The sequence below is a fragment of the Octodon degus genome, unplaced genomic scaffold (genome assembly GCF_000260255.1).
Source record: "Octodon degus isolate 3935 unplaced genomic scaffold, OctDeg1.0 scaffold00293, whole genome shotgun sequence".
In the NCBI taxonomy this organism is placed as follows: Eukaryota; Metazoa; Chordata; class Mammalia; order Rodentia; family Octodontidae; genus Octodon; species Octodon degus.
The window spans coordinates 671,997-699,434 of record NW_004524869.1 but is presented as its reverse complement, the minus strand read 5'-3'; the positions used below and the strand labels follow the sequence as shown (position 1 = coordinate 699,434).

Here is a 27,438-nt window from a genome sequence, read left to right as displayed (position 1 = left end):
TATCACATCCACTCTACGTTTTTCAAGAACACAATATGTCATCATCAGCTGTTGTCATCTTGTTCTAACTAGCCAGGCTCTCCTATCCACCTCATCCCTCCAAGCACCTCAGTCTCTGTTGGCCAACATTATACTACTTGCTTTTGTGAGACCAACATTTTTTCCCCCACATATTAACAAGATTTTTACCTTCCTATGCCTTGTTTATTTCACTGAGCATATTATGTCTTTTAGGGCCATCCTCATTTCTGCAATTGGCCAGATTTCACTATCTTTTTAGGAGTGAATAATGTTCTATTCAATATACACATGCCATCTTCTACATCAGTCACTCGTTGATCCACAGTACACTTCGGTCCATATCTTGGCTATTGCAAATAGCACTTCAGTGATTGTTGGACTGTGTCTCGTCAACATGTTGATTGCATTTCTTTTGGATAAATCTCCAATAGTGGAATTGCTGGATCATATGGTAGTTCTATTTTTAACTGTTGCAGAAGTCTGGAAACTGTTGTTTATAATAGCTGTACTAACTCATATTCCCACCAACAACTTGTGCGAGTTCCTTTCCCTCACATGCTCATCAATACTTCTTACCTTTGTCTTTCTGATAGCATTCTAACTGGGATGAGATACTTATTGTGGTTTGATTCCATTAACATTGAATGTAATTATTGGTATGGTTGAATCTATATCTATCATTGTCTTCATGCCTTATACCTTTTTTCATCTGTTGCTCCTTTATTGCTTTTTTGTATGATAGCCAATTTTTAATAGAACATTTAATTTCCTATTATGATTTTTAAACAACATTTTAGTTTTTTATATGTGACTGTTTAATACTATTTGCAATATCTATGTGATTGTTCTGTAATAGATAAGGACTTCAATGTAATTTTGTTTTTTCCTCAATTTCTATACAATTTTATTTCCTATATATTATACTGATGTATGTTGTACATTCACTAGTATAACAGTGTTAAAATTATTCCTTTTTGAAATCTTATATTTTTAAAATAAATTGGAGCAATATAATAGAAAGTTGCATCTTTTAGATTTGCCATTTCAGATTTCTATTCCTTACTGTGGATTAAAGCAGAGACAATCTTGAGATGAGCTTGCACTATAGAGATAGGAAGCTATAGCTGGGCTGTTTGAACTGATGAATAGGAAGTTTACAAGCTGATAAGGAAGAATATGCAGGCAATCAGGATTATATTCTAGGTTGGAATTTCCATTACATATCCACTCCCAGGCTCCCAGTGTCTGCAGATTCCATTCGCTGACATGTGGCTATTGCAGTTGTTGGTGTGTTCTCATTGACAGATCAGTAGTTAATCCTCTCACCCTACTTTGAAGCTTCTTCAGGCTATAATTGTCAGTGTGAGTCATGCTCTTGAGTGTTGCCCTTGCTCTCGTCTCATGGCCTTCCTCTGGGAGCTTGTCAGAAGTGCTGACTCCCAGGCTCTGAGATAGTCTGAATAAGAATAGAGATTTAGGAAGATTTCCTGTGATTCCTGTGTACATGAAGTATGAGAAGTACTAAGTGAAATGACCACCTAGTATTTTCCTCAGTCCCATAATTTTAACACCTGATGAAGTTATTTCAGCACATACACATACATAAATGCTTACATGCATGCCTACATATGTATATATGAATATATATGAATTGATTAGTGGAGGTTATAGGTGTGCGCCACCGTGTTGGCAGGAACATGGTCTTTAAAGCTATGAAAACTTTTCTACTTATTGTCTACCAAAGTCCAACTCAAAATCCAGAACAGAACCTTTCTCAGCACAAAGTAGACCAATTATTAAGAAATATCCAGAGCTGCTATTCTGCTTTGAGGCTTCCTTCAGAAAGAGGCAAGTCCTAGCTCTTCATGTGGCATTGAACACAATGATGAACACAAATGCTGCTCAAGAACTACAAGGAAGGAAAAGCATGGAAGATTTAATCAGAAATAGCTGATGTATTCAGAGATCCTGGCTATGCATGAAACTTTCATGTCTAAGATGTCTGCAAAATCTTTTTAGCTGGTCAAAAGATTCTGTCCTCAAACTTTGAAATACTTCCCAGTCTTTAAGGCCCAGATCCCAAACACTTCCTTTGTAAAGTCTGTCCCAGGTGGAATTGATTTCTTTCTCCTTAGCAAATGCCCAGGATGGGCTGTGTCCTTTCTCACTGCCCAGTTCACATTAGATGTGTTCACGCCTGTGCCTGGAAGGCAGAACCCAAGCCTGGCTCATATGACTATGCAGCTTATATTTAAAGTACTTGTAGTAGTAACTAATGCAAAGAAAATTGATCCAGGATGAGCTCAATTGTTAGGAGGGGTACAGGACTGTCTTTAACACACATCCTAAAATTCATGAAGCAAAGTCTAGTGAATCCTTTTCAAAAGATCCCCTAAAGAAGAATTTCAATGTTCATTCAGTAAATAGGCTTTATTGTGTATATATATAAAGGCCCATGTGGAAGCTGGCTCCATCTCCCTGTTTTTGCAATTTAGAAAATTAGCTCATCATACAGATTTAAGGGACATAGTGTAATAATTAAACATATGGTATGTGATGATGAAATCAGGGTGTTTAAAATTGCATTTCTTTAAGCTTTTTTATTTACTCATAATCAAAGACACTATGATATATTAATACATGTAAAATATGTATTGATTAAATCAAGATAATTGACATTTCCATCTCCCTATCATTATTTTATGTTTTCATATCTCTAGTTCTTTTCTTATTATTTATTAATGTATAATTATTGTTTGGAACTGCAGCGCCCCTCTTGTTCTGTAAAAGACTAGAACTTACTACTTCTATCTATCTAGGTGTATGACTTATATGAGCTCCTTCTTTCTCCCTTCCTTCCAAACACTTTTGCATTCTGACCAACAATTGAAAATATGCACTGTATTAACAATTGTTAATGTCCTACTATTTTGTTTTGAAATTCTGTACTGTTGTTTTTATTTTCTGTTTAAAGTTTTTTAAAATCCACATACAATAGAAAACATCCAATGTTTTTCTGCATCTGAATTATTTTGACATAATGTTTTCAGCTTTAATTTGCTGTCAGTGGTATAATTTTTTTCTCATTAATGGATGAAAATACTTTAGTATTAAAGAAAAATATCAGTTTTTATTTATCCATTTTTTCCGGTCACTGTTGCTGAGACAAAATACCCAACACCCAAAGTTAAAGGAGAGAAAGTTTACTCGCTTCATGCTTTGTAGAGGTTCCAGTTCATAACTGTCTGCCTTCAAGCTAGGGTGGCACATGGCAGGGGGCAACCATCCACGGCAGCAGAAAACAGCAGAAGCAACAAGGAAGGGGAGAATGAGACAGTCCTTTCTCTGTCCCTTATATTGTATCCAATCTACCTGGATTGGGAGGGTGCTAATCCAATCAGGGTACTGGCCCAGAAATCACGCACCCTTAAACCCTTATAAATCAACCACACATTGTAGATTCAGCCACCTTGTAGTGGTTGATACAGTGTGTCAACTTGAGATGTTGAGAAGTTGGAGGAAGTGACTCAGCAGGGGGCTAGGGTCCTCACATTGTGCATATCCTGAGCCTGTGCAAGAGGAGGTCATTGAGATGGTGTGATATTTTGTCTCAGCAATGACAGAAAAGGTACAAACACACACCTCTAAATCAAAAGTCCAACCCTTATGACTCCATGAGGATGTGGGGGAACATCTAGACACAAACCATAACACTGTTTATCTGCTGATGAGCATGAAGTTTAATTCCATGACACTTACCTCTATGATTTCTTGCTTGATCTTCTGGCTTCTCAGATCAGAGGTGAGTACTCCAACACTGTAAGAGGAAATGTGTTTAACTCACAAAGGTAAATTAGTTTTGTCTGACACTGCCAAGTTTGATTGACTGGTGAAGGATCCACAAACCATTTAGACTGTAAGGTGCATAGAAAATGTGGGGTAAGAGGCAAATCCTGGGTGGCAGTGGCCCTTGTGAGCACAGGAAGAGGCCGTGTAGATGAGGTAGGTGGCAGCAGATGTGATCTTCATGAGTTGCTTATGGTAGTTCTTAAGAATGGAAACTGCTTCTGAGAGTTTGTAAGTAAAAGTGCACAGGATTTGTTTATTGGAATTAACACCAAAATTTATCTAGTGTGTGATATGATTTGGCTGGGTAGTGTTCTCAGTTTGGATGATGAACCTGTTCCATTTCTCTATTGCTTTTCAGTTTTAATTATTGCTGTAAAATATGCAATTAACATGTACGTTCGTATTATGTGCTGCAATGACTGCTGTCCAACCACAGAACTACTTTTACACTACAAAATGGAAGCTCTGTACCTATGAAACTCTGGTTCTGAACCTTTAGAATAGTCAATAAATTAATAAGTAAAAATATTATCCAGAATAGGATCATGAATTTCTTCTGTGAGGTACTAGGGACTCATATGTACTCTTTCACCCATTGAAAAACCTACTATGATAATGCAGTTATTCTTTGAAAGAATAAAGACCTACTTAGGGATTTAAATATGACTTTTTCAACTTCATAACTGACTGTATTTGTTGAGCCCTTACTATGTTGGCTGGATTCTAGGTGATGTAGACAAAGCATTAAACGAAATTTTAAAAGCTCTAGTTTTTATTTGAAGTGCTAATGCAGAGAGCGACATTAGCCAAAATCAAACTGGTAAATATATGACTATACATGGATTGCAATAAGTGCTCTGAAAGAGAACGCAGGAGGAAAAAAGGGTAGGGAGTGCCCAGCTCAGAGCTATTTACATTTTTAGTTGCTTGGTCAGGGCGCGACGTTATAGAAATTACCATTAGAAGTGAACTCACGTCCAGTGGTGAGATGAAGGCCATTATCGAGGGCAACAACATTAAAATAGCACAGTTTCAGCCATCTTTTCCTTGTCTAATATACTGACTCATCATAGCCCCTGAACTGTTGTCAATTTACATTCCAGACAGCTTTGAGAAACAATTTTTAAATGTCTTTATGTTGCCATACCTACCCCCAGTAAACTGTAGGCATATATTTGGTGAGACATGATTTGGAGTACCTGATATATCCTGGGAGAAACTGAATCATAAGCAGCTGAAAATTCCTCATGAAAGTTCCAAATTAATGAATAATGAGAAAAGATTGTGTATGTCCCCAGAGTTCCCCAGTAGGCTCCGGAAAAGTTGCAAATTGTTCCAAACAGAACCTCTTACTCCCCACAGATTTCAAATTTTCCTATACTCAGTTCAGCTTGGGAAGTAGCCAGGACCTAGCACATGAGGCCATTTCCTTCTTAATGCCCTCAAGGTCAAACAAAATGTTCTGGGAAGGTCTCTTTGGACCTTTGGAACCGGTGGAATGAAGGCATATTTAAAACCATGAGCTCATGCTGACCATAGATGAGATGTTATCAGATGGACTGTCACCTTATGAAATAAGCAACTCTCCATGATCTCCAAGCATGAAATTATTTGAAAGGAAAATAGGAGCACAGCATAACTGTGATTTTTAGCAAAATAAGTTACTGTGACTATTAGGCTAAAAGTTATAGAGGGATGTGCATGTGTATCTCTTGTAGATTCGTGTATAGAGTTTTACGAATTTTCACTACATCCATGAGAGGGGAAAAGGGCAGGTGTTGAAACATGCTTTGCTCAGCTGTGATACCTGAGACCAAAGGGATCTAGTGACTTGTGGAGGGTCCAAATCAGGGACATGATTGCATTTTCTGTTTGCTCTTGTTTACCCAATTTCTGTTGGACCATTTTTTTCCATCTCTTGGGCCTCACCAATTGGCCCAAGTCAACTAAATCTTCCAGAGATGTCTATGTCTAAAAGAATCATATTTTAACTTTTACAAACTTGCTATTTTCTTCTGAGTAGTAATTGTGCTGATTTTGGCAAAATTCTTCTTTTTTTTTAATTGGATACTGGCTCTCCCGCCACACTTCAGACTTGTAGTGATCCTCCTGCCTCAGCCTCCCCAGTGCTTGCATGCACCACCACATCTGGTTTCAGTGGCCAGCATAGCATGCCAGGGCTTCTGGGGCTAGCAAGCCATGCTGTACCAGGGATCAAACCCTAGTCTTTACGCTTGCCAGACAGGCACTTAGTTCACTGAGCTATCTCCCTAGCCCCATCAATTATTGAGGTTGAGATGAGTATCACAGTATCGCAGTAACTGACTTTACATGAATAAAACGCCTTCATTTTATAGCCTTTCAATTTTCATCTGGACTGAGGTGCTAAAATTTCCAAGAGGCAAAGTTAGCCCTTTTCACCATGACTGCATACTGGCATTTGTCTAGGTGTAAACAACCTTGTATTAAGAGCTGGCATCTCCATTCCAGTTTGTGCCATCCTTTACACTTAATGTGTGTGATCATGTTATATAAGGTTTCTGTCTAACAATTTACCATAACCTATGTGATTTACAACAAGTTATTTTACAATTTCAGTTGTTTGAGGTGTGAGTCGAAGTCAGTGTTCTTTCTGGAGGCTTTAAGGGGACAGTCTATTTCTTGGTCTATTCCAGCTTCTAGAGTTTACTTATATTCTCTGTCTCACAGCCCATTTCTCCTTTCTCACCAACAACTGAGCCCTTCTCAGACTGCCATATCTTCGCTTCTTTCTATTCTGCCTGACTCTTCCCTTATAATGAACCTAAGTAGGGACATCTTTGGATTTCAAATTTCTCTGGAATTACTCTGCATAGCCCACATACGCTGGCATGTTTTCTAATTATATTCTTTTAACAATATGTGTGGTACTATACAACAATTTGTGGGAATTTTTGCCTTGGCATTAAGTATTTATGAACACAGTAGAAAATATAATCTTATTTTTGTGTAAGAAATCTTTGAACCAAATAAATTATAGCTAAAGCCCTCTGTATACTTTAAAAGAAAGAGCATGGACATTAAAAACCTTTTAAATAATTTGAAATAATAAAATTAAACTATAGTCCCTATAAAATGAACACGAGTATGTTCCGTATATTAATGACATACTGTATTTTCAAGTACCCAAATTACTAAATTGAAAAGTATAAGTCTGTTGTATTACTGAAGTGTGGTTGAAGACTAATATCTTGACAAATCAAATATCAATGAAATAGTTCAGCATTTTTCTTTTCTTATGGTGCAGAAAGGGTTTTGAAACAGTGATTTTTTTTTTAACTCAGAAAGCCTCTAAAAGCTTAATGATGTTATTTCCCTGTATGTAGCAATTGTGCTAAAAATCACCCCTCTAGCTTTAGAGATACACTTTTCAAAAATTATGTTCACATTTTTTGTTATGAAGCAAACAAGTGAATTACTAAATAAAAGATTAAAAAAATTCAGAAAGAACTTCAAACATACCCAGCCACCTTATCTTTGATAAAAGGTCAAAACACAGTCACTGGAAGAAAGATAGCATCTTTAGTGAATGCTGTTGGAACATTTGCCTTTCCACATGCTGAAGACTAACACTGGAACATTGTCTATCACCATGTACAAAACTAAAATTAATATGGATCAAAGATAATAATATTCAAATAGAAACACTAAATATGCTGGAAAATAGAAAACGTACAACTCTTGAAGCCAAAGGTTTCCTGAGCAAAACACTGATAGCTTGGGAAATAATACAGTGAATCAACAACTGAGAGCTCATCTTACTAAAAATCTTTTACACAGAAAAATAAATCATCAACAGAGTGAAAAGACAACCTAGAGTGAAAAAGTATCCTTAGCCAGTTGTTCTTCAGACAAATGACTAATATCTAGAATACAAAAAGAATTTTAAAAAATTCTGGACCACTCCAAATTTAATGATCCAGTTTAAAGATGGGCATCTGAAATGAATAGACAATTCTCAGAAGAAGTACAAACAGTAAACAAATTCATGAAAAAAATGTGCAGCACCACTGATCATTCAAGAAATGCAAATTAAAATAACCCTGAAATTCTCTCTTGCTCCACAAAGTATGGCCATTAACCAATAAATGATACTGGCAGGGCTGTGGGGAAAAAGGTACCCTCCTCCATGGCTGGTGGGCATGCAGGCTGGTGCAAGCACCGTGGATGTCAGTGTGGAGATTTTACACAATCCACTTTAACATTGTCAAAGCTGCCCTACTCTCTCCTTACTCACAGCGGTCTTCTACGCTGCTGGTAAACAACAGCATACAAGAATGGTTGGGAATGGTTGCCTCCCAGGGCATTATTGCAACTTCAAAAATGTATGAAAAAACAGATAATTCATCTATTTTTGTTGGTTTACCTAATAATTAAAAATCTGCTCCACCTTTCCTTCTATGTTTGACACTTTTCCTCTTTCTATCCTTCTCCCTTCTCTTGTTTGCCAGTGACTTCTCCTCATATTATCCAACACCTGCTCCTCTTCCCTGCTGTCAGCTGCTTCACCTGGGGACTGCAGGCTGACAATATTGGACAAAGTCATGGCAGGATGTTAGGGAAAGATGGTATTTTTCAGGTTCTTCAATTGAAACTCATGATTTATAAATAAACAAGTACCTTGAAACTATCCAAAATGTGTATATAACTTAATCTACTTAAATTTAGAGACTAAAATGTTACCATTCAAGGCACAACTGGGTGGAAGTACAATAAAGCATTTGAGTAGTCTATTTGAATACATTATTATGTAATAACACATAATAATAGAGAGATCAAAAAAGTACAGAAGGGCACAAAGAGAAAAATTAAGATTATTCATAATGTAATCATAAAAAAGAACAGCAAAGTTTAGAAAATGACTTAATTTTTATTATAAAAGGAATGTATATCCAATGTGGTGAATTCAGAACTTTTAACAAAATTATAGAAGAGAAAATGGCTATTATCTAACCATTCAGGAATTATAATAATGAGCATTGGCTTATATGCATTGGTACATATGAATGATCTTATGTAACCTCTATTTTCTATATGTTTCAAGAAAATAGAATCATATTGAACATACAATTATGTATTCTTTCAATCAATATTATACAATGAACATTTTCTGTATTATTAAATACCTAAGACGTTCTCTTTTTACTGCATAATATCTCATTATGTATGTTATGCTGTTTGTGTCCTAATCTATTTTTGCCAGTCACTTGAGTTGTTTCTCATTACACATCATTATAAGTACTGCAGTGATGAATATCTTTGGGTCTAAGCTGTTTCCCTTGTTTTCAACCAGGAAAATCATTTATAAGTGAAGTTTTTGGATCAATAGTATGCATTTCTGAGATTTTCAGTGTATATTCTTCCCAAAGGCAGATATAGTCTTCATTTCTCCAGAATATGTAATGATGATATTATGGGATGGCCACATTTACAGAGCGATTGCCTAGGTCTATCATTAAATAATTTTAAATCTCTGTTCCTTGACTTTGACCAGCATCAACCTTCGATTGACTTTAATACTAATTTTTACAAATGGACAAATTCAAAATACACCATTTTGTCATCATATCTTCTTAGTCCTCTTTGAGTTATTATAATTTTCCAGACTTTTCTTGTGACCTTGGGAATTTGAGGAGTCCGAATTGGGGTTTTGTAGAATATGCCTAAATTTCAACTATTTATTATGTTTTCATGACTAGACTCAACAGAGGCAGAATACCGTTCTCCTCCCAGGACATCCAAGTCACCAGATACTGATAAAACAATCACTAATTTTCTTAATCTTGATCACCTGACTCAGATCGTATCCAGTATATTTCTCTATTGTAATGATACTTTACTTTTTTCCTGTCAATACTCTATGGGCCCAAACATATGAAACTGCCTGCACTAAAGAAAGATGTGGTATAAAGGGAGTTACATTCTATCTCCTGGAGGGAAGAGCATCCATATAAATTATTTGGGATTCCATGAAGAAGATGTTTGTATTTTCATTTTATAAAACTAAATGTTTGACATAGAGTTAACTTCTGCCAAATATTTTAAAAATTAATATTTTTTGATTTAAAACATAAATATACTTGAAGCTTCCTAAATTTGGAAATTTATTTATTTATTTATTTATTTATTTATTTATTTAGTACAGTGTCTCACTATGCAGCTTGAACTCATAGTAATCTTCCTGTCTCAGCCTCCCCAGCACAGGGATTACAAGTGTGCGCCACCATACCTGGTTTCCATAGCCAGCACAATGCAGGGCCAGAAGGGCATGTGGTACAGGGGTAGAATTCATGTCCCTGCACTTGCCGTGCAGGCACTTAGACTGCCAAGCTATCTCCTCAGCCCAGTGTTTGAGAATTGTAGAACAAGTATAAGAAAGACAATGATTAAGATTAATGTTACTACTATAGTCAGAAAATTTTTGTTATACACTTGTGCTTCATTTAACAGTAGTATTCATTAGCAATTTGTAAAGGTTGTGTTTTTTGCGTCAAACACATTACTGTGTGTCTCAAATTCATCTCTAGGAATCTTGCTGTCATCAATTTTAAATTTATTGAAAAGGGTGGTACCTCTTAGCCAGTTCTCAGGGTACTTCTGAAAGTTCATGGAACCCACTTTATACTTTCCAGAACTGAATAAATTATTAGTGCTGTTTAGATTTTTGATAAATCGGGCAAATTGTCTTAATGTATTTCTATTGTTAGAAGTTTTTAATGCATGTCATCATTTCTCTTTTATGAATTGTGGATTCTAAACATTTTTGAGTGGTGAGTAGAAACAGAAGTTGACTTAAGTTTCTAAGTGTGTAAAGCCTTTCATATTATGATGTTTTTGATGAGAAGGAGGAGGTTTAAGAGAAGGTCTTTACATCATCTAAAAGTGCATCAAATTAATCCAATTATTTTTATTTCTGGTCCTCTTGAAGGCATTATGAAGTTTTCAAAAATGACAAGTGGACTATGTTTCTTCTCTTTCCTGGTGATAACAGAGTCTGGGAAAGAACTTATCTTAGGATAAGTTGTAGAGATAATCCTATAGGGAAAAGTAGGGCAAATAATTTAGTTAGCATTAGTTTGCTTCATACAAAATGAACCACAACTCACTTTTGTGCACCAGCAGGGTATATGTAGGTGAGAAGAAAGTTGATTTGACCTAGAAATTCCAGTGGGCTTGGGGCTTACAGATGCTAGATATGATGGATTCCAGGGAGGACAGAAAGGTGGAGTAGATAATAGAGTACCTGTGTCCTTTCCTACCTCAGCAGAATTATATAACCAAGTGTTTATCTCCTAAGTATTAGACTGCAGATTTCTTCTGTGCATGGATTAAATGACCCACAGAAAAGAAAACTTTATATTCTGGCATTTGGGAAATCCTTAATCCTCATGAGATGCCTACTGCATCTCTACATGAACAGTCACAAGCTTCACATACATGCACAAAGCACTTATCTAGTTTCTCAGTACTTCCTCATAACTATAGAGGGATAAACATAGTTATTAGGTCATTGCAAGAAAACGTTCAACATGGAAAAGAAGGAGGTAAATAAAGAGGAAAAAATAACTAGAAAAATCAGATAAGCAGGGAGCAAAAAAGAGTGTAACAAGCAAGAAAGAAAACATCAAAGCAAAAAAAAAAAAGAAAACATCAAAGCTTTGAATTCATGTCCTTAAAATATTTTATCCATAAAACAAGATACTTTCACAAAGGAAAAATATAGACTGAGGAAGAGCTCACTATGTCAACAACAACAACAACAGCAACAAGGCTGATGAAACTTTGGCCTAATAGAAACATTTGAAGGTGCACAAGTCAACTTTTTGTTGAGACTCAACACCCAGCACCCACAACTTAAGGGCAGAGAGGTTTAATTTGCTCAAAATTTAAACCCAACCCTGAGGCAGAGAAATCATGGTGAAAGGGCATGAAGCAGCAAAACTGCTTAGTTCATGGCAGCCAGGAAGCAGAGCAAGGGAAGACCTCCTGAGAGGGAACATACAGATATGGTCCAAAGTCACCTTCAGGATCCAGAGAGACCCACATAAGAGCATGCTTTGCTAATCTGCTCAGCATTACTTAATCCAGTGAAGTTTATGTATCAGAAGTACTGTTCAGAACCCACCCTTTACCAACAATACACCCAAACACAGCTCCTTAACCATACTTTATGTCCAAATTAAGATAATATAAGGTTCACAATTCCACCTGTCATAATACATCTGTCTCATAAACAACTGGAAATGAAACAACTCCTTTCCTAAAGTCTTAATGGTTCCAGAATTTTTCAAAAGTCAAAATCTAAACAACTTCTGAAACTCCAGGCAAAATCCTATCTGTATAAACTGTATAAAAAAGTTATATAATCCTAAGGTACAATAGTATAGGAACAACATTCCAATTCTTATAGGATGCAATAGAAAAGAATCTGACCAATGAAAGACCAAAATATAGCAGGGCATGTATTAAGTCCTGTAGTTCATACCTGGCATTCAAATTAACACAGTAGGGTAAGATGTGAGTTTCAAGGAGCTTGTATGACCACACCGCTATGACCCTGACAGCTACAGCCTATATGATCCTTCTCTTGGGCTGCCTCCTTTCATAACCTAAAGCTGCCCTCCGCAGACACTCTACATTCCTGGCATGTGCATTTCCTGGGGTCTCCACCGTGCCTTTGGCTTAATTCCCTCAGTGACATGCTCAGGCCTCTCCAGGGCTCTTTGCCTGAACTTGCAGGCCTTCTTTTGAAATATGGATGAGACTATATAAAAACAACTAAGTCAGTAAAATGACAGATTTCTCAAATTAAAGTTGGGTGCTGAACAAAAGCACATAAAGATGGAAAAGCCAGAAACTAGTGGATCTAATTTAGAGGAATCATCAGAAGTATCTGGATATTATCAGATGCTGGTTTTGAGCTGCTGGTCTAGTTTAGAAGAGGGTGATGGAGAGCTTCAGAGAATCTCTTCAGGAAACAGAAGGAAGGCCGTGTCATGCTACCTGGTGTACTGGAGATTTAAGGGGAGCAGATTGTAATAATGAAGACGACAGTGTAGTAAGAAAAGAAAGGTAAATGGAAATTATAAGAAAAACAAAAATATCTACAAAAAAGAAAGCCTGTGTACCATAAAGATCAACCTATTAGAGCACACACCAACCTGTAAGATGTATCAGTATGTCCTGACTACATGCTGTTCCCACATTTCATTGTTTAATGAACTAAATATAGTTTTTTATATTGCTGTAACTAAAGAAATGACACAGGAAAAGAGAGAATGTTCATGGAAGGGAGTTAAATCCTTGTCAAAAGCAATAGCATAACATTTCAGATAGTGTCTAAAATTGATGAAGCAATGGCAGCATGTTATTTAGAAAACTGGAGATAACCTCCAGAAAAATAAAATAAACAAGTCATGATCTCTGTGCACTGGGAGAGGTAGAACAAATGATTATTTTTTTCCATAACTGGCTTTTTATAATATCACACTGTAAATAACTAAGTCAGTAAAATGTAAACAACATGCTTGAAGGTACATATGTGTTAACTTTGCTCTCACTGGGACTAAATACCATACTCACATGATTTAAAAACTCATAGTTTTAGAGGGTTTGGTCCATGGTGATCTAACTCTGGTGCAGAAATGGCATGGTGGAAGGGCCTGGTGGGGGGAGAAGTTGTTTAACTCATGGCAGCCAGGAAGAGATCTGAGGAAGACCCAAAGAGGGAAGAAAAATGAGGAGGTAGGAATGCATACTTCTAAGTTACACACCCAGTGATACACTTCCAATTAGTGGGCCTGTTGTGGTTTGGGGTTTTTGCAAGGTGAACAATACAAGACCCATTTCACAAGATAATTTATAGTGAATAACCCAAAGAATTGTGTACAAAGAGTACAGGAAATCTGACCACACTAAAGACCAAAGACTCCTGCTGAGAGCCTGGATCCTAATACCCTGTATGAGTCCAGCTGAAAACTAGAGCTTATAACAGCACCTCCCATAAGTCCAACTGGAGGCCTAGAGCCCATGACAGTGTCATTCAGGCCCACTTCATGGTTCTGCACTAGATGGCCCAAAGGTCAGTGATGAAAGCTAGAAATACGCCAGTGGGATGAAGGATCTGTGCCAGCAGGCTGAGGGATCTGCACTGGAGCCAGAAAGCAATGCTTACGTTAAGAGTCAGAGATCCCTGAGAAGTACAACAGCCATCCTCAGCAATAGCAAGGTACTGAGCTCCTCCCAAGATGTGGAAGGCTGAGTTCCCACCAGGAAAGCCAACATGACAAGCTTTTCCACGAGACTGAGCTGCACACCATCTTCCCCTCTGGATCCAGGAAGTGATGCACAAGATGAGAACCAAGTTCCTCCAAAGTGAACCATAGCCATTCTCAACAACAAGTTTCCAAGATCCTCCTCAAATGAGAACAAAAGAAAGCCAGCATGACAAGGTCCTCTAGCAGAATAGCCCAAGAAAACCAGCAGCTTTCAGTAACTCCAACAGCTTCTCTGAACAGCTTTCTTAATAGCCTCTTATGCTGCTGGCAACACTCCTCAGGTGGGCCTCCCCGACCAAGCACCACACTAGTTCAGTTCAGCTGGGTGTAATGTGTTGGCCACCCATTGGCATCCACAACAGGTTTCCACCACATAATAGTTCATTCAGCTATCAACCCATCCGTGGGTTTATCCACTGATGAATGTGGTACCCCATGATCCAGTTACCTCCTAAAACTCTACCTCTGAAATTTTTTTTTGGGGGGGGGTTTAGATTCAAACCATACCAAAGTACATATGAAATTTGCTTTTAAAATAATTTATTATGTGAATGCAGAACTGTGTTAAACTTGATTAGATTCTAAATTAGAAAGCCACAAAGAATAAATAACTAAATAAAATATTATGGGGATAACTGGAAAATTTTGAGAATGGAATGTTTAAGACAAAAATTATTAAATTCTGGAAACTCAGAAACCTTCCATCTTCCATGTTACTGTTATATATTTCCCCCAATTCTGAAGCTCATTTCCTGGCTGTCACGTCATACAAAGGAGGATAAAATCTTTTTATTCATCCCTAGATAAGACAGTGATTACTTCTTCTTAGGTCAATCATTTTTTCATGAATTCAGCGTGGTATGAACCCCTTCATGGCTAGCCTACACCCTTCATCAAGTCTGAGAGATGATGTTCTGCTTTGTGTGGGTCATTGTTAAATACCCTGGAATACTACGTCCCAAACCCCTGCAGTGAGTGAGAGGAGCACATCGGCAACTGCTGCACGGCTTTCAGTGGCTGGCATGCTCTTCCTCCAGGGTGGGAGTGTTCCCCCAGCAGGGATCTTTGCCCGCAAGGGAGGGAGAAAGGCCGAGGTCAAGCATCCTCACAGTAGAGAATGATGAAAATGATGACCTGCGAGGGGATCATGAAAAACAGAGCTGTGTCATTTGGCTAAATCCACCAATTTAGCTTGCAGGGCTTGCTGCTCCCCATGGGGAAAGTGGTTTCACTTCTGGAAGCCAGATCCCTCCCATTGTTCTCCCTAATAACATGTTTTCTGGGCTTTTAAAGTACTAGCAATTTTTTCTGTTCTTTTTTTTTGGACACCTCATTTTCTCATGAAAAGCAACAAGCAAGAATATATGGATTGCTACTTTGAGGAATTTTTTTTAATAAAGCAAAAGCAAAAATTCTGAGAAGCAGAATGCTCTTTTAATAGATAACTGAAGTGTGTGAAATCAGAAATGATTCTGATATTCCTCTTTTTGTTCAAGACTAGGAAGACTATTTTCTAAGATCTTGTCATCTCTGATGCTCCCACCCTACCCCTAAGGACAGAGTTCAAGAGAAGTTTTACTGAACCTTTCAATTGCTACAGTCACTCTTAGCTGATGCTCTTTGATATTCTTTTCTATCTAGAAATATAGTTTGAGGTGATATGAAAAATCACTGTTCCAATTTTAGTCAGTAGGTTCAGTTGGGTTATTCCGCATTTATGGCTGCCTAGCTTCTTCCAGACTATTTTCTTCTAGAAATGAAAGGATTTCACATTTAAAATTTGAGACACTTGCTCAACTAGGGCATCTACTTACTGTAATGGTTTCTAACTTTGTTAGAGAGAACCTTATCATTGCCTTGACATGCATTACCCAAGATGTTAGAAATATTCTCCGTGACTTTCAAATTCAGAGAAATATTCTAAACAATTATCATGTTGAAACTTGATCTGATAGAATCTAATTACTAGCACTTCTCCAGATACTGTTATGCCAGTGTGGAGGTGGGGAGAAAAAAAAAATAAGATAGCACATAATGGAAAAGTACAGTGTCATTAAAAGTGTTACACAAGAATTATCTGTATCAGAAGCCCCATTGTGCTTGGTAGTTGCCCATTCTAGAACATCACAACAAAATTATTGAGTCTTTGGGAAAAGCCCTTGAGGTCATGCATTTTTAATAAGCTCTCTCTGTGATTCTTTTATGCACTGAAATTAGAGAATCCCTGAACTATTGAATCACCTGATGCCTCCTTGCTTTTAGTAGTTATATTTGTAGTTTCTAAAATCCAGGCTTTCTGGGTATGGTGACACACATCTGTAATCTCAGCACTTGGGAGGCTGAGGCAGGAGGATCACCAGGAGATCAAAGGTAACCTGAACTATGCAGTGAGTTCAAAGCCAGCCTAAACTGCACATTAAAAACCTATCTCAAAAATAAAACTAAGAGACTGGGCATGATGGTGGTGCATGCTTGTATTCCCAGTGCTTGGGAGTCTGCAAACAGGAGGATCACTATGAGTCTGATCTGTGTAGTAAGACCCTGTAGATCCTGTACTAGTTACATTTAAAAAATGAAAAACAAACAAACAAACAAACAAATAAATAAAAATAGAATGATATTTAGTGCCCAGATTAAGGTCCTTCCATCTGTGACTTACTCTTTCTTCTGAGAAAACAATAGTGAATTTCTGGATATACCTTTTCAGAATTATAATACAATGAATACTCTCAGTTCTAAGCATGTATTATCAAGTGAGAAGCAAAGATAATTGATGCAGAAGCAGTATCTCTATCCTTAATGAGCCAAAGACTTTTGTCCAGAACTTAAAATTGAATATTTTAATACACAATTGTATTAACCACACTTCAAGATTAGGAAGTAATTTAGTCATAGTTAAGATGGCACTAATGTGGAAATTTTCATCAGAGAACATTTATAGGGGGCAGGCATTGTTTGGAGTCACTGTTGTATTTTCCTTCATTCAAATTTTTTTTTCTGTATTTAGTACAGGGTCTACAGGGTCTCACTACATAGATCAGACTCCTAGTGATTCTCCTGTTTTCAGCCTCCCAAGTGCTGGGATTGCAGGTGCGCACCGCCATGACCAGTCTCCACCGTCTCAGCACGCCCCTCAGGTGGGGCTGGCATGGTATGCTGGGGATTGAATCCCGGTCACTGTGCTCTACCTAAGCAGGCACCTTTTTCTGCTGAGCTATCAGGCCAGCCCTCATTGTTTTTAATATAACTCCTCAGCAAAAAATGCATTGTCGTTTCCATTTTACAAATGAGAAAATAGAGGCTGAGAGTCCAAATTGTTCCTGTAGAGAACACTGCTTGATAGTGACAGAACTGAGTGTTGAATGCAGGTCTTTTGCAAAGTTTGGCTTTTTCCTCCCTAGGGAAACAAAATCTACTACAGATTTTGCTGTTAGTAGGAAAACAAGCCCAGGACTTGGCATTGTTACTGACCTAGATACTTGCAAATTAAATTAACTGAAGATTCCAGCTTTAAATATTCATTTAAAGAAATCCAAGTATTGGATTTGTGCTTGCTTCTTTCTGAGAAGTGTCCTAAAACCAGCCTCCCAGGCTGAGAAGTTGCTTCTGTGGTGAGAGTTTTGATTAGACAGTTAGCATGCTTTCACCTAGTTGGCTAAGTTGTAGAAGTAAGCTGTCCAAGATGGCAGCCTCTATCATGAATGTTTAAATAGAAGATCCCAACATTAAATGAAAATTTAAAGATGAGTGTTTCTGTTGCATTGGCCATGTCTGTGGTGCCACTATTCATTCCCCATCTCGGGAATGAGCCACATGGACTGTCTGCCACTGAATTGGCCTGTGCAGGTAGAGAACACCTTCATTAGAGTGACTGCTGTCAATACTACTGGTTTGGGACAGAAGGACCAGGTCTACGGTATGTCTTGACACCTACCTAGCAGGTGGTAACAGTGTGGAGAGCCCAAAACTGTCTTTCTTTTTTTTTTTTGATTGATTTCTCTAAAAGTGTTTAGTAAACAGAAGACCCAATGCTATTATGGGCTACTGGACTCTTTTAGAATATTTTGCAAAACTGTCTTTCTAAAGCTACTTTTTGAGCTCATACTTGTTCAAATTACATGAGTCTCTGGTTGTCAAGACTCACGGACTCTACCTTCAGGAACCAATGATCTTACCAGTCACTGTCCTCTTTGTCTCCATGGAGGTCAGTCAAGTGGCTCTTTTGCATTATGGTACAGGATTATGATACTAGAAAATGCCCCCTCCCCCCAGCTAGTATAATTCAGTTTCATAGTTGCCCAGGTAACAGTTCTTGTTCCAGGTCTGGTTGCTTCTTGTCTCCTAGAAACAGCTGGTCACTGCATAACTGATCACTATGATGGGCATTATGTAAACCAGTCCCCAAGTGGCAATCCATTCTTCCTCTGTACTTCTTGCTTGCTTTTCCAATATGAGCTCTAGACCATCAGCAATCAGAGTCTGATATAGTTGGAATATTCCCAATGAGTTGCCATCAACATAAAATAAATCTGCTTCCAAATCCTAGGTGTCATTTCACAGTTTCTGCTAGCTGTTGCATTAGTATATTAGAAGAACCTTCCCAGGGATGTCATCCAAACTTCTGCTTAGGACAAAGCTTCTATAATCTCTTGACTTCCTGGTTTTCTTATTGATTTAGGGCCTCAGATACCAACTAAATTAGAAAAGTTTGTTTGTATCTGGCAAATAGTCAACCAGAAAAAAATGATCATTTTAGGAGCCTCTGATGGCTTTGAGACTGAGGCAAGTGTTTTACAGACAATAGAAACTCAGTCTTCTGTTTGATCTCTCAAAGAATCAATTTTCTCTGGCTTCTACACAGAAATGCAGTGCTGTACACATCGCATCAGCAGGAGTGCCACTGCTGTAGGTGATGTGTGAAGTGGTGGTGGGCTCTGTGACCCAGAACTCTGGATCTCGACACTAGGTCTAGTGCCTAAACCTGGTCTCTAGGGCTGAGACAGACAGCATCAACTGAGGTCTTTAAAAGAAGACCATAGCCAGAGCTTACTGTCCCTTCTCTTTCTGTTTAAAGGACACCAGAGTTGTCTTTTTTCTTTTTAAAAAATGTATTTGTGGGGCTGGTGAGATGGCTCAGTGGTCTAAAGCACCTACTTGGAACAAGCTTGGCAAACACAGGGACTGTGGTTCAATCCCCCAGCACCACATGCCAGCCGGCCCCGCCCCCTGGTGGGCTGAGCTGGCCCCCCCCCACATAAATAAATAAAATTAAAAAAAATAAAAAATGTATTTGTTACAGGATCTCACTATGCAGTGATCCTCCTGTTTTCATCCTCCCTAGCACTGGGATGACAGGTGTGTGTCACCTTGGGTTGGGGCTGGCACAGCATGGGGTGCCAGGAATCAAGCCTGGTCCTTGCACTTGCCTAAGCAGGTGCTTAGTTCACTGAGCTATCTCACTAGATTGTCTTTTAGCTGGATCCCAAACTTTGAAGATGGGGATCATTACTCTTCTCAGAGACCTTAGCCCAAGTTGGTCATATACTAATGCACACTGGTGACTTGCAGGGCTCACTGATCCTCTTTCCTAACTATCCAATAAGAGAAGGTATCCTTTTTCACTCCTTTATATACTATAATTGAGTGTCTTAGGTACATTTATATTTATCCCAACCCATTTTTTTCTGTTCTTCCTTTCCAAATATGTTCAATGCATTGTCTCTATCACTATGAGAATAAAAAGTTCATTTGATAACTTCTGAGACTTTCAAATGAAAAGAAATTTCCTTCTAGGGCAGAGTGATGAGTTTTTTTTTTTTGTTTTGTTTTGTTTTTCCTGGAACCGGGGATTGAACTCAGACCCCTGAGCTTGCCAGGGAAGCGCTTATTCCACTGAGCCATCTCCCCAGCCCAAGTGATGAGTTTTGACAGTGTTCTTCCATTGCATAACTTCAGGAGGCACCATTTAAATCTCTTACATCATTGATTCTTACCAACCAAGCTACTAGGTTTTGCTATGGTACTATTAAAGACATACCAGCATGACTTTGAGGGGGCTGTTCCAGTTTCTGGGCTCTATAACTCCAAAACATCCTATTCACTACTTCAATGTATGTTAGAACAGTCAGGTTCCCCTTGGATCCCAAACTGTTGTTGCTATCTGAAGGGTAATGTCACATTCATTAAGATTAGTAATTTTAAGCAAGATGAGTGAGGGAAGAAAAGATTTGGGCAAATACTCTCACTTTGGGACTGTCTTTTTTATGTATTTAGTACAAGTTCTACAGGGTCTCACCACGTAGATCAGACTTATAGTGATTCTCCTGTTTTCAGCCTCCCAAAGTGCTGGGATTACAGGCACACACCACCATGCCCAGTCTCAATCCCTGTCTCAGTGTGTCCTGGGGGCAGGGCTGGCATGGCAGGCCCGGGGATTAAACCCCCTGCCCTTGCATCTGCCTAAGCAGAGGACTGTTTTAAGGAATCTGTGACTGTCCCTCTTCAGAAAGAGAGAGATTCAGTGTCACTAGCTCAAACCAAAGCACCTGGGCCCTTTATCTCATCTCTACTACCTGAGCTTGACACCTGACTGAGGCAATTGATGAGTCCAATTTAATAAGCCTTGGGAAATCCTTTTATCTTAATAAATTTTTTTCCATTGGCTAGCCCTCAACACTTGAACTAGGAAATCTTCATTTTGTGTCAAATAATGCATCCTATAAAGAATAAGGATAGTCTTTAAACTAATTTATTGGTGTTAGAACTCAGGATAATGAGGGGAACAGAATTTCTTGGCTGCTGGTAATGTTTAATCTCTCCCTTTGTTCCCCTCATGAAAGATTTATGAATATTTGAAGTCAAGATTTGTACATCTCTGCATGTGTATAATTGCAAAATTAAGATTCTTTAAAATGAATTTTTAGAGTAGTGCCCTGGGAAACATTCACAGATATTTATAATTTGTTTAAAACAAATAGAGGTATTCTTTTTCAGTGTTATAGATTATATCTACATGTCCCCCAAAGCCTCATTCAGTCATTCAGTCATAGTTTTCAAGGTGACTGGATTAGGGTATGTAAATGTGGATTAAGGGCATGATGCTGAGATTAAAGATGTGGACAATGGAAGCTCCACCTTGGATCTGAGTGACACCCATCATTAGGCCTGTATCTTGGTTGCTACTTAAAGGAACAAGAAATAGGCAAGTTTACCACTTCTTGCTGCTGCACTGCCTTCTGCCTGACATGGCATGAGCTGTTTCTCCTCAGTGAGGCCTGTCTGCCATGTCAGCCTGCCTTGGAGCCAGCTGACAAGGACTGAAACCTCTACAAATTGTGATAGACATTTCCTCCTTTAATTTGTGGTTGTTAGATATTTTGTCCCAACAAGGAGAAAAGTAACTAAACATTAAGCTCAAACTCATTCTATTGAGGTTCTTTTGAATAAAGACAATAAGCCCTTGGTGAATTGATGTTTTTCCCAATCCCATCCACATTCTCATCTAAAAGTATATGAGAAAATAAGTGAACAGAATGCAATACACAGGGCTTTTTTTGGTCCAAGCCAGAGCTGGTTACAGAAAATGGTGTTTTTTTTGTTTTTTTTTTTTTTTTTTTTTTTTTTTGAGGCAGCTCATTTTAAGCATCGTAAAACCAGCAAAAAAGCAAACTAGGTGATTCCTTCCAGTGTGACCTGATTCCTGAGAACTGAGAAGACCCTAATAAATGGCCTTCCTGGAAACCAGATGTCTTAGTTACTTTTCTCATTGTTGAGCCAAAATGCCTGACACTCAAAGTTAAGGGAAGAAAATTTTCTTTATCTCACAGTTTGCAGAGGTTTCAGTCCACAGTTGGCTGGATCCAAGGCAAGGTGGCATGTGACCGGGGACAACCATTCATGGTAGCACAAGATAGCAAATAAAGCAAGCAAGGAAAAGAAAGACAAGCAAGCCTCTTTCTGTCACTTATATTGTATCCATTCAGTGCGTTGATCCAGCAACATCCCTACTTAATCCCAACACCCTTAATCCCAGCATTGTGCTGCAAATGAATCACAGACTGTAGATTCAGCTGCCTCCTGAAAAAATCTGATTGTTTGAGACTTTGGCAGGGGGCGGGCTGAGAAGAGAGACATCCAGACTCAAATCACAACACTAGATGAACAAAACTGTGTTTTTGTTCTAGAAAAAAGAGGTGGCATAGAATTTAGCTGTGAAATCTCCCACTGCATGCTCCCCACAACCAGAGATACCTTCTCATTCACTCTTATACTCTTTCCCTTACCCATGACACACTCATGATCCTGGGTCAGCAGCCTCCTGTGTGTTTGTGTGTGTGTGTGTGTGTGTGTGTGTGTGTGTATGTGTGTGTGCTTTCCTATCTCTTCTCTGCCTCCAAATCCTCAGCCTGCCTAAATCTCTAACCACCTTCTGAGAAATTCCTAGGCTGAAGAGGTGGTTCCCATATTCCTCTGGCAAGGCTTACCATGTGGAGGAGTACAAATGGATGGAAATCTTTTAGGAAAAGATTTGGCTTTCAGGCTGTACCATTCATGTGGTCCATCTAATGATTTCCATGTTCTCCAGTGGAGTTCTACTTGTTTGTTTTTCAGCACTTGAGTCCAAAATTTGAGTTTGAAGGTCTCAATAAATCCTTCCTGTTGGTGGTGTTTTGTTTCTCCTAGGACATCAGTATCAGATTGAGAGTCCACAAAGGGCTCCCAAGGCCAGCTGTTTCTAAGGAATGTTGGATTTCTGCTTTGTTTCCATGGAAGAAATGAGCCTCATTAGTGACAGGCCCACATTCTCCTTGTGGCTGGGCTCTGATTCAGGGGAGAGATGGAACCAAATCTCAGCATTGTATGGAGTCTGCTTTTACACAATTATTTGATATAATTTGTTGGGCCTTGACAGTTCTTCCTGTCTCAAAATTTCCCCACAGAGAAAGACACTGAAAAAATTGTCACATCTCCTAAGAAATATCAGCATACAAACAAATTTAAAGTTAAATGCACAACTATTGAATTTGCTAAAGCATCACCCTGTGCATCTATAAGACATGATACATTCTCAAGCCTCACCTTACTTCATTCTACCAGCCCTTTTATAAATGAGAACTCTGTGGCTCATGACATTTCTGTAACCTATTCACGGTTACACAGCTGTTCTTATGGTCCTCAGTGAAATGCTTTCTCTTCCCATTATCTCTGTTGTTTAAGGTCAATAATCAAAATAAGAAGTCATTTGTGGCATTTACCTACATGTCCAATTGTAGTACTGGTTGCACTGCGGTGAACACTTTAGACGTTTAAGGCAAGGGCTATGTGACAAGAGGGGTCTCCTGTTTGAGGAATCCCCTCTTGCCTCCTATCTGTGGGGACTGCTTAGCTCCTTTTCAGGTTCACCTGCAGAGCTGAGCAGTCCTGGAGCACTAAGGAGTGGAGAAAGGAGCTTGAATTCAGGTGCCTTTTACAGTTTCCCTAGAGTCTCCTCTGTTTTCAGATTTATTTCCATGAAGCCCACATTTACTGAATTTTCACTTGAGTAAAAGACTTTACTACATGAAATGACATAGTCAGGCATTTGGAGTGTAAGGATAGGTAAAACTATGACCTAAGTCCTTTACTAAGAGCATTATATGCATTAACTCATTTACTCTTCAATTATCCCCATTTTTTAGCTGAAAAATCTGAAATTAAGTAAGTCATTTACTCAAACTGACAGAGTCAGTAAGTGAGGGATCCAGCTGAATTTGAACCTAGTTTCATTCCTTAGTCTGAGCTTCTGACTGTTTCAATATAACACCCCGAGGAGGTCATCTAGAGGGAGCCCTTCATTGCACAGACATGGGATTATGATTGTGTGTGCCAAGTCTCTCTTAAGAGATGGATAGTAGAGGACTTTTATAGTCATGTTTAATGGGCTGTAAAGAGACAAGCCTACACTTCTAGGCTTGAGCTATGCACTGACCAGCATTCTGCAGCATCCCAGTGATTCTCAGATCTATGCATTGGAGATTTACAATTGGCTTTTCACTGTGGACCCCTGCAACTCACTCTCAGATGACATTTAACATTGTGGTGTTTTTGTTTTCCTGAGTAAAGAATGGAACTGCACACTTCCAGTCAAGCAGTCCTGTTAAGGAGACGCAGGGCTGCCTACACGCAAACGCATTCTAACAGTTATTAAGGAAGTGTGGGTCAGGGTATTGCCTCTGTAATTGTGGTCAGTGGCAGCTCTGATTAATCTGAGCTCCACAGGTATCCAGCAATGAAGTTAAGGAGGATTTATGAGCCTGATAAATTATATGTTACAATTTGGATCCATGTATACATGTGTACTTTCTTCATTAAAACCCCAAAGAGATTGAAAATATTTAGTAATTGTGATTATCAAAACATTTACTCAAATTATTTGAGTATATTTTCTATGACTAGAGATGACAGATTCTGAAAGCACTGGTTTAAGGTTTGCAGGGATTATGAAGATCCACATGATATTTTACTTTCCTAACATCTTTTATATAGAATTTATTCAAATAAAACTTCTTGAATATATTTACAGACTGGATTTTTCCATCTGCCACATGGAGACTTTTTCATTGAGCCTGTTAAAGAGCATCCATTCGCCAAGGGAGAATACCACCCACATATCATTTACAAGAGCCAGAAGCAGAGAGGTACAGAGACGAAGGAGCCAACCTGCGGATTAAAGGGTATTGTGACTTAAAGCTCTTACAAGTGCAGGAGTTTCCTCTTTGATGGCTTTATTAAGACATGTCCTCTTCTTATGCAAGTCTGTAATCTCCACTGTACCCTGTTGCTGGAAAGCACGAGCCTTGTATCAATTGTTTCACTTTTCAATATTTAATTTCTTTGTGTTCTTAACGAGAAGAGGACAACTCTTCCTACATCCTTTCAGATTAGATGAGGATAGTACTATAATACTCCTAACTACATTGGTTTTTAAAATACGATTTTTCTGGCCATATTCAAGGAAAATAGTTTAAGACATATTTTCAATATTAACAATGTTAAAATACATATTGTGAAATAATACCAGAGACCTTGTCACAATTGTTCAGGGAAGATAGACATAAATTTTGATGATGCTGATAATGATATTGTTTTTGATTTCTTTTTTTTCCTGATAATGATATTGTGAAGAAAGACTGAGAAACACATTACCACATGATCAGATGATAAATTCAGCCAAGTTAGCTTGACTGCACTGAGTTACAGCTGGTGTTCACTGGGCCATTTCCCTGTACTAATGTGCTGGCTGGACACGAGCAGCTCTTCTCTCCCTTGTCTGAAATAGTTCAGGTAGTTTTCCCAGATCAACTGATCCAGGTTTTTTCCCTGTGATCCAGATGATCTTTAATGTCTGGGGCACAGCAATTGTGCACAGAAAACATGAAAATTGAGACATCCCCTTAAGTAAAATATATATTTGTCTCTTCAGAAAAAAAAATACCAGAATGCTAGCTAACAAAATAAATAAATATCACTTGGTATCCTAAGGGGATAGAACATGGACCTCAAGGGGACGATACCCAGATGATGACGGAGTTAGGGAAGGTAGATCCTGATAAGAATTGGGAAACCTCAGAAGAGGAGCTTTGCAAAGAGAGTGGAAGGACAACGGAGAATGAACTTCTCCACAGACTTCATTGATCTCTGCTTGCTGGCAGCTTTCCTGGGAGTTTCCTCTACAATCTCAGCAGTGTATGTTAGCAGTAAGAAATCTTCGATCTGTGTTTCCTGTGCATAAACTCAGACAGCTGTTTTAATGCTTTACCCTTGGTGAGCAACTGTAATGTGGTGCTAAATTAGATAATTTGCTATCAAAATCTTCTAACAAGTATTGAAAGAAGAGACAAATCATCCAACCGATTTGATTGCTGAAGATACTAATCCAGATAAATTAATCTCAATGGAAATCCTTAAGACTCTCCATGTCATTGATTGACTCTCCCAGGTAATTGCCCAACTTCTGTTACATTATGGGTGGTAGAGAACATGCTACATATGTTTTAGACTGAATCTAAGGTCTAGATGGCCAATATAACTGGGAGAGTTGTGAAGGCACTGAATACATTTGGCTGGACAATGTTTTCTGTAGGTGTAATTGTACTGTAAAGTGAGTTAAGGTGTTTCATCCACCCATATTGTACATCTCTGTCTTTTCTGTTGAGATAAGTAAATTAAAATCAATTAATAATAGCAGATGTTTAGTCATGAGGGAAAAATAAATGAGTAGAAAAAAGAACCACAACTGAAAAATACCATAGTCCTTATTAGGTCATATACAATATAATTATAATGTCTATAATACTATTTAATATTGTGTTTCTAGAACAGCCTGAAGACTTTAGAGATCAACAAAACCTCGCCTAATCCCATCCTAGAATTATGTTTGTCTTGGAAATTTCTCTACACATTTTATGAAAGACAATGTGTCTCACTTCAACTTTTTTAGAACCTCTGAATATCGGCTTGACCCGCTGTGTCAGAAGCCCCTGTGAAGGTGGCTTGTGCACACTCCTTCCACCAAAGAAAGAGCTGTGGATCTGAGAATAATTTTCAAATGCATCAAGCTAATTATTATCAGACTATAGCAACTCATAATTCTAAAATGCCTCAGGTGTTACATGGCCACCGCCCTACTCTTTATGTCTTCCTTGAAAGTAAATCTTTTTTCACCAGGCATTATCACAGAATATGAACTCCCTCTTACAACAACATGTAGCACACTTTAATTTTACGCACCAAGTAGAAACTGAGAAAGTTATTGAGATGAAATGGACAGAGTGTTCATAGCCCCAAAGGCAAAGGTAGAGAATACTTGGTCCTACTCTCTTACACTGGTAGAAAGAAAAAAGAAATGTGTCATTTCTACATATCAAAGAAATATCAGTTGTTTGTAACCATCTCTCTTATACACAATAATATGTAAATCATAGCAAAGACATTAAAAATATCTAACGTGTCCATACATATTCTTAAACTATGTGTGACCTTTAAAGTTACAAAATTTTGGCAGAGTGAAATATACTTGGTCTTGCTGAACCAGGTAATCTCAGTGCTCTTGCACCCTGATGATGGAATTGACTCATGGTAGCTGTGTCATTAGCTAGCATTAAGGTACTCTGTGTTCAGGCCAGGTGATGCTAGAAGATTGAACTATTGTGATTATACAAAAAGATGACGTTTACTATATGTGTAAAGTATTCTGTCACAGACTGTAAATGTG

The 27,438-nt window shown here is 38.3% G+C and overlaps 1 protein-coding gene across 2 annotated transcripts in view; it reads left to right on the top strand.

The window, feature by feature from the left end:
- Positions 1 to 27,438, top strand: part of Adamts12 (ADAM metallopeptidase with thrombospondin type 1 motif 12) — a 402,762-nt gene that overhangs the window by 91,428 nt on the left and 283,896 nt on the right. Inside the window, exon 3 of one of the 2 annotated variants that reach the window (XM_023707482.1) lies at positions 24,748 to 24,862. In XM_023707482.1, the coding sequence (XP_023563250.1) occupies positions 24,748 to 24,862 (115 nt within the window). Of the gene's footprint in view, positions 1 to 24,747; positions 24,899 to 27,438 lie in introns of both variants that reach the window. The other variant, XM_023707481.1, reaches the window with a different exon arrangement.